This window comes from Perissodus microlepis, chromosome 14 (genome assembly GCF_051167445.1).
Source record: "Perissodus microlepis isolate ML-2025 ecotype Zambia chromosome 14, ASM5116744v1, whole genome shotgun sequence".
Classification (NCBI taxonomy): domain Eukaryota; kingdom Metazoa; phylum Chordata; class Actinopteri; order Cichliformes; family Cichlidae; genus Perissodus; species Perissodus microlepis.
The window spans coordinates 3,695,789-3,704,249 of NC_140474.1; the positions used below are offsets into that span (position 1 = coordinate 3,695,789).

The following is an 8,461-nucleotide window of genomic DNA, read 5'->3' on the forward strand; positions in this document are numbered from 1 at the left end:
CTTAATGCAGCCTCTTCACAAATAATGCTCTGCTGTTCTCAATTTGTTCGATCATTATGTCGGAAATTCTAAATAATTTAAAATCTTAGGTTTTCATGTCTACGATTAAAGAGGTTTAGTCACTACTGAGAGACTTTGCCATTATTTTTGATGGATTAAGAGAAAATTTATTTAAAGAAACCTGGACGATTTTTATCCAAAAGAGTTGACCTAAAAAAGAGTTGACCTAAAAGCTTTGTTTCATTAGCCATAACACTCCTGCTCCCCGCCTTGAATTAAGATATTTTATTCAGGCCCAAAACACCCAGATAAAGTCGTGTATTCAGCTGACACAGAGCATGAATATGGTAGCATCAGACTGTTTAGGTGAAATTAGTTCAAAGATGTTAAAAATCACTAAAGGTGTTCTAACAAGCAACACGTGCTGAATTTTAAAGTGGTGGAATTCTGGCTAAAGTCTGTAATGAGAGTAGGGAGCAAGTGAAAGACAGTCTGAAGATGTGGAAGTATGCTCTGGACATAAAGAGGAATGGAAATCAGTAGAAGAAAGACAGATTACATGTGTTTGAATGTGAGGGAGGCGGGTGGGAAGGTGAAGATGCAAGGAGCAGGGACTGTCTAAATACCTGGGCAACAGACAGTGAAGAGAGTGCAGACAGGGTGGAGTGGGTGGGTGGATGTATCAAATCAATTTTATTGTCACATCACATGTGCTGGTACACTGGTTCAGCACATGTGAGTGAAATTCTTGTGTGCAGCTTCACAAGCAACAGTGGTGTGCACAATCCAGGAAATATAAAAAACAAAATCTACGAATAATAAATATGAGAAACATAAGCATAAATATATGTACAAATATGAGAATGTGTGCACATTACTAAATATTCATACCAAATATATATACATACATATGTATACACGTGTATGCGTGTATATACATCTGTATAACATATGCAGAAGTCAGCAGATGAATATTTTGCAATATGGAGTTCATAAGTGTCAAAGTTTCGATAAGTGAAAGTGAAGTGTCTATGAAGTGTTAGTGGTCAGTGTTCAGCAGTCTGGTGGCCTGATGGAAAAAGCTGTCTCTCAGTCTGCCAGTTCATGACCGGATACTGCAGAACCTCCTGCCTGATGGAAGTAGTTTGAACAGTTTATGGCTGGAGTGACTGGAGTCCTTGATGATCCTCCCTGCTTTGGTCAGGCACTGCTTCTTGTAGATGTCCTAGAGGGAGGGAAGCTCACCTCCAATTATCCTTTCAGGACACCGCACCACTCTATGGAGAGCTTTGAGGTTGTAGGTAGTGCTGTTGCCATATCAAGAAGTGATGCATCTAGTGAGGATGCTCTCAATGGTACAACAGTAGAAGGTTTTGAGGATGCTGGGGCTCACCTTTCAATTACTTTGCAATGACGTTGGAGTTGCTAGTGGCCGTGCAGTTGTAGGTGTAGAGTGAGTACAGGAGAGGGCTCAGTACACACCCCAGTGGAGCACCAGTGTTCATTATGACAGGTGATGAGGTAATGCTGCCAAGTCTGACTACTTGGTGTCTGTAAGACAGGAAGTTAAGGATCCAGCTGCAGAGAGAGCTGCTCAGTCCTAGATCCTGCAGTTTCCATTGAGGAAAGAATGGTATTGAATGCGGAGCTGTAATCTACAAACAGCATTCTCACAAATTTGTCTCTCCTCTCCAGGTGCAAGAGGGCAGTACTTAGTGTCAGGGCTACGGCGTCATCAGTGGACCTGTTGTGGTGGTATGCAAACTGGTCCAGTGATTTGGGTAGTGCAGAGCAGATGAAGTTCTGTAACCACATAATTTCTTTAGGGATTAATAAAGTATTCTGATTCTGAGCGAGGCAAGGCTGAGAAGATTTAGACTTGTGTAGGGAAGGAAGAATGGATATACTGGACAAAAGATGTTGAAGATGGAGCTGCCAGGCAAGAGGAAAAGAGGAAGGATCCTAAAAAGGCAGCAGATCTGCTGCAGCGGACCCTGTAGAGAGCAGTAAGTTTCCTAACTGTACTTGTTATGTAAAAGTACATGCGGAAAATTAAAGTCGAAAGTAGAAGAACCACGCAGTTCATGTAGTAGTTTCAGTTTCAAACAGGAAAGGTCTTTTTCTGTTGTTTGGCGATCACTGAAGTTTTTTATTGATGTAATTATTTTTTTAATGTGTTATTTATTTATTTAGATAATGTTTAAAACGCCTGGATGAGGTGCCTGCTGAGTGCCGATACTAGCTTTACTTTGCTAAAACAACGATCGAACTAAACATATGTTTTTGAAACGTTTATGGAAATTATGACGGACAAAGTTCACGGAACGACTTTCCACAGGGCTTTGCTCCGGCATTACGGTTAGCGTACCGGTCCATCAACACTTCCGGTCCGACCTTTTTCTCCCTCCGCCCCGGTGCCTTTTCACTTTGCGGCCCACGTGCGGCGTTAATTCGGGTTTTTAGATTAAAAAAATCAAGTCAAAGTTTGGACCAAATGGCGTCGTCTTTCGAGCAGATGAGGGCGAACGTGGGGAAGCTTCTCAGAGGAATCGACAGGTACAAAGAACAACAGCGGACCGAGCTAACAGCTTAGCCTGGTTGCTAATATCGCAAGCTAACGTTTGGTGCAGTGAGTAAGTGGTGGCTAGCCCATACAGGGAAGCTTGATGCCTCATTAAACGAGTTTTATTGTTGGTTAATTACACCAACATTGTATTAATGAAATAATAAGTCAGAGTTAACAAATATTGGATAAAATGTTTAATGTTCGTGTTGGATTTATACAGCTGCTAGCATTAGCCGGGTTTGCTCCATTGAACTGTAGACAATTTGTATTGGTCATAAAGTGAGAAACCCTGGCTTCTGTGGTCTATTGTTGTTTACTGATTTTCATTAGATGGACATTAACGGTTCATTCAGGTTAAAAGCGGTGATCAAAGATATTTCACACAAAGGAAGTCATTTACTGCATGAATAGGATTGTTTTCATCAGCCCAGGGTTCATTTTCTGCTTTCACACAGAAAATTAACCATTTACGCAGCTGTTGTCACCTGAGGCTCAACTGGTGGACCTTTCGACCGTCTCTGATTTGAAATGATCACTAATTTGTAATCATAATACCTTACTAACCCAAGAAAATTGCTTTGTTATACAGCAGGGGTCCCCAATCCCAGTCCACGGGGGCCGGTGTCCCTGCAGGTTTTAGATCTCACCCCGGGTCAACACACCGGAATCACATGATTAGTTAATTACCAGGCCTCTGGAGAACTTCAAGACATGTTGAGGAGGTCATTTATCCATTTAAATCAGCTGTGATGGATCAAGGACACATCTAAAACCTGCAGGGACACCGGCCCCCGTGGACTGGGATTGGGGACCCCTGTTATAGAGGCTCAGTTAAGATATAAACGTGAAAGACAGGAAATTGTAAACGCTACATTTAAAAAAACAAGGGAAAAAGTAAGGTGCAAATAAGATATGGCGATTTAAGAAAGCCCAGATGTCATAAGGAGGAGTTGTAAAGTTTGTTGGCCACAGGTGGGAAGGATTTCTCATGGTGTTCTGTGCTGGATTATCATTTGCTAAATGTGCTGCTGTTGCTTTCCAGTTTGAACGGAGGACCTGCGAATATTTGTCCAGTAGTGTCTGAATATCACTAGCCACGCTGTCTGGCATACAGTGCTGCAGACACACACTCTGTGGTTTCAACTGTCCAGGGAAGTATGCAGCTGAGCCCAGTTAGTTTGATATCAAGTACGGTTGGTTTGATGGTTTTGAAGGCACTGAAAAGGTTAAAAAAAACAATACACAAAAACTCTCACAATGCTCGCTAGCTTTGTAGACCTGGTTGAGCAGGTAGAGACTGGCGTCCTCGTCTGGGCTGGTAGATAAACTGCAGAGGGATCCATCAGTGCCGGGGCTGGTCTAGGATTAATATCTCCAGAGTATTCATAATAGACAATATCAGGGCCACTAGGATGGCATGACCTCTTCCACAGGATGGGAACCCAATGTAGAATCAGGGTTATCCTGAAGATGTAGTGCAACTCTCGACAAACATATTTTAAGCTTATAAGCACATAAATGAAAAAAAAAAAAAGCACTGAAACATTTGCTTTTATTTATGGATAATAATCTCATCTCCCCTCACAGGTACAACCCAGAAAACCTTGCAACGCTGGAGCGCTACGTGGAGACGCAAGCGAGAGAAAATGCCTACGACCTGGAAGCAAACCTTGCTGTGCTCAAGCTGTAAGTTACATAAGTTACCCAAACAGCAGCTATTCAACTTTAAGACACTGTTTTTTTTTTTTAATATAAATAAAGGGAAAAAATTTAATGATAGAAAAGAAAATAGGTGGAGGAAGTTTTATCCAATAGGGGAGTCAAGCTCTGACTATGGCGTGATTCTGATCATAAAACAAAGGCAGCTCAGTCTCTGCCAGCCTGCCTCTACTGCTGGATGTCGGCTCCAGGAAGCAGCAGACTTGCCTTCGGTAGGGAAAGAAAGCGACTTTTACACACTGCTAAAAATATTACCGATTCTAAATAATTTGGAGACAGAGGCAGCTCTTAGGAATATACCAGAATGGTCTTTATTTGATTTACCTGTTGGATACCTTGATGTTTGAGTGGTGATGACTCTAATCTTGACATCTGTGCAGGTACCAGTTTAATCCAGCATACTTCCAGACTCAAGTGACCTCACAGATTCTGCTGAAGGCGCTGACCAACCTGCCACACACTGACTTCACACTCTGCAAGTGCATGATCGACCAGACACACGTATCCTTTTGGCGCTTTCTCTCTGAGCGTTGCATTCTGGGAGATTTATATGTGACAGGTTCTGTGTGTGTGTGTGTGTGTGTGTGTGTGTGCTGATAGGAGTTATGGAAACTTTAAGAAGTTGATTAGAAGTTCATACTTCTGTCCCACTTTGGACAGACATCTTTTTTTTTTTTTTTTTTTTTGCTGAGTATGAATATTAATCCTTTTACACTGCTGCAGTAGAAATGTCTCCATTGTGCCTAATGGAGGTCCACCTCTTGTTATACCCAATGTAATCCTCAGTGAATTGAGCTAATCAGCTAAAATAATTATTTCCCCCATTCTAGACAAAGTTGAAATAGTATTGATATGTTGTCTGAATTCCACGTCCATGCAGGTCATTAACAATGTGAAATCAGAATTTTCTGTAGGTGTTAAATGTTTGTTGTTATAAATTACTGGAAGAAAAAAAATCTGTGCCAAAAAGATTAAAAGCACTATGAGTTATTATTTATTTTAGGATGCAAACCCCCCCAAACACACACACACACACACACACACAGTATTCAGCTCCATGGGGCCCTGTTCATGGTGGAGTACCTCGAGAGCGCTCCCTTTGGAACAGGAAGTCTATCGAGTGGCAGTTCTTGCTTATATGAGAAATTCTCTGATTAAGGCTGTATTGGTGGTGTTAGAGAATCTTTGTGCAGGGCTGTGTATAAACAGATCAGGGTGGTGCTGGTGGCAGAGCTTGGCTCTGTGTTGGGGTCAAGGGGGGCATTTCCTTGACTACTGTGTCGCAGCAGGAGGAGCGGCCCATCAGACAGATCCTCTATCTGGGGAACCTGCTGGAGACGTGCCACTTCCAGAGCTTCTGGGTACGAAACTCACACTAAACCACATGCACATAAATCTCTGCATCCATGTAAGAGAAACACAATAAAACCTCAACAGGGCCATCAGCTGAAGGGCTGTGCTGAGGACACATGATTTCCAGAAACTATTAGTGTGGCCTTTTTTCTCAAGCAACAAAGTAGCTCGTAGAATTCAGCTTTTAGGCTGTTTTCTGCTTTTTTTCTTTTCTTTTTTTCTTTTTTTTTAGCTTCTCCTTTCCCAGCAGGAGCAGCAGAGTTCAAAGGGCAAGTCAAAGTGGTTGGTCCAGACGCTAGCGTGCGTTGATTGGTTGACCATAGAAACAAGCTCTCAATGTTAGCATTTAAAAAAAAAAATGGAATGAAAAATGTGGACACACATCAAAAATTGTGTCCCGTCCTCCTGCTTCTACTTAAAGTTGACATTAATCACCAAAACGGAACTCCGACCTGCCGGAGTCATCGGTGCTCATCTTTCCCTCAAACCTCGCCTGCTGCTGTTCCTTTCGTTTTAGTGTGAACTGAATGAATGAATTGTGTCCTAATCTTTCTTAAATAGTTTGTTTTGGGCCCAACGCCCAACTTGCTCTTTGAATGAAGTATTCTGCTTCTATTTGTCGAAATGCTTTTGAAGCACATTTAAAACAATTTTTATTATCATTTTAATCCTAATTGCCTTTCAGGACATTCCTGATTTCTGTGTTGTGATTTTTCTGGTTTTCTCGTGCTGATGTTTGTTTCCTCTCCTCTCTGTCCCGTCCCGTCCTGGACAGACGAGTCTAGAGGAGAACAGAGAGCTCATCGATGGCATTACTGGTTTTGAGGACTCTGTGCGCAAGTGTGAGTATCGTCCTCTGACTCAGCACGTTGGGCAGCATGCCACTGCACTGAACACAAACAGGTGGTTTAATTGAACAACCTGTGGAAAATTTCCAGGACAGACAAGCCCACACAGTGCAGTGATGCAAATTCTGAGAATAAACCACATGAAACTGTTTGAACATGATTAAAAACTCGAATGTTTTCTGTTTAGTTATCTGCCATGTTGTGGGCATCACCTACCAGACCATCGATCGCCGCTTACTGGCCGAGATGCTCGGAGACCCGCTGGGTAAGACCTTTGACACACGTGTAAAAACCTGGCAGACGGCTCAGTGCAGTCAACCTTTGATATTTAAAGACTATAAGTTGTTTTGACTGTGTGACACGTAACGACGCGCATCTGTTAAATCAGCAGCTACAGAAGCTTCTAATGGGCACAGCTCAATATAAATCGGCCGTCTTTAAAGTAAAGCGGACGATTGGACTCCATGTTGGTGGTAAATCTGTGTGAACCTCTGTTTTCTGTGTGTGCAGACACGCAGGTGAAGGTGTGGATGAACAAGTACGGCTGGACGGAGAACGAGGATGGACAAATCTTCATCTACAACCAGGAGGAGAGCGTCAAGCCCAAGAACATCGTGGAGAAGATCGACTTTGAGAGTGAGTGTTGCCGCTGCGCATATTAGTGCTGAAAAGTCACAGCTAATCATTAAAAAAAAAAAAACACCGAGAGTCAAACCACTCGAACGCCACATTGTTCTAACTACTTGTGTTGTTTTACAAAAGCGAAATCGCCGGGGTTGTAATTAAAAAAAAAATTTTTTTTTTAAAGAGGGATCTTATTTGTATCAGCATAAAATCCATTTGTTTATTCTGTTAAGTAAGACTCATTACTGTAAGACAATGCACCCCACCACCCCCTCGTGGGCCCGACAAACCCGGGTCCTTGCAGGTCTTTTGTGTTATATTTGTTTCGCTGTGACTGGAAGTGAAGTCAGAGATTTCATATTCATACCTCATTTCCTTCTCTTTTCCCCGCTCTCCCTTTGTTTTCCTTTTACAGGTGTATCCAGCATCATGGCCACATCTCAGTGATGGAAACGCATAAATACACACACACAAACAACCACACGCAGCAGTTATGGAGTCAGACAGGTCATTAGTTTTCATAATCACAAGTTTTCTCAATAAAAGTAATTTATCATTTCCAGCCTGTCTGTGTTTGCTTCTTGATTGATTGATTTTTGATCTGTTCTCCTAAACGGTATCAGGGCGTTGGCTGAGAGCCTTAAGGAGTCTTAAAGCTGCTACTTAGTCATCCTGTGGTGAAGGTGTTGTAATTTTAGGTTTGCTGCGTGTTGAGTGTGTGATGGTGTAAGAGGAAGTTGGGTACTTATTGTTCACCTGCTCAGCAGCTTTGTGTTCTACACAGAGGTTTCCTCATCACTACTAAAATCTCAAATTCATGGGTGAGAAATGTTTTAGATTTTATGATTAAAACAAGATAAAATATGTTTGCAGTGGTTTGTTAGTCTAAAGTTAGAGTGCATCAAGGACCACTGATAATGTTACCGTCTGTAAAATATGTCAGAGTCACCTGTTGGTTTGTAAAGTTCCCGTTATAAAGCCTCAAGTGGGGTTTTATTGATGTCACCATCTTAGATTAGATGAAACTTTATTAATCCCTCGGGTGGGTTCCTCCGGGAAATTCAGTTTCCAATAGCACAGCACCGACAGAAGTTACAGAATGTGAGCAGAAATGTAACTACAGAGACATATATAAATACTGAGTATACAAAAGTAGGAATAAGAATACAAGGGAATTGCACATTTCAAGTATTGTGAGTAACTTTAATAATAGTCTTTAACATGGTGTGAGAAGTCATTTACAAAATAAGAGTCTGTGTCAGTTAATAATATTTGCAAGGAGTAAATGGCCCATAAAGATATCTGGAAAGTAAGGTCAACTAAGGTCAAAGGTTAAGTGAGCACAATTTCA

The 8,461-nt window shown here is 41.8% G+C and overlaps 1 protein-coding gene across 2 annotated transcripts; it reads left to right on the plus strand.

Moving 5' to 3' along the window:
- The first annotated feature begins 2,365 nt into the window (after window positions 1-2,365).
- Window positions 2,366-7,672, plus strand: eif3k (eukaryotic translation initiation factor 3, subunit K). 2 transcript variants are annotated; one of them, XM_084951496.1, is made up of 8 exons: window positions 2,366-2,556; window positions 4,154-4,252; window positions 4,666-4,786; window positions 5,569-5,646; window positions 6,414-6,480; window positions 6,674-6,751; window positions 6,997-7,122; window positions 7,526-7,672. In XM_084951496.1, the coding sequence occupies exons 1-8, from the start codon at window positions 2,495-2,497 to the stop codon at window positions 7,555-7,557; spliced, it is 663 nt and encodes a 220-aa protein (XP_084807622.1). In that variant the 5' UTR covers window positions 2,366-2,494; the 3' UTR covers window positions 7,558-7,672. The 2 variants fall into 2 exon arrangements, with proteins under 2 accessions (XP_084807622.1, XP_084807623.1); XM_084951497.1 differs by having other exon boundaries at window positions 5,572-5,646.
- The last annotated feature ends 789 nt before the right edge of the window (window positions 7,673-8,461 follow it).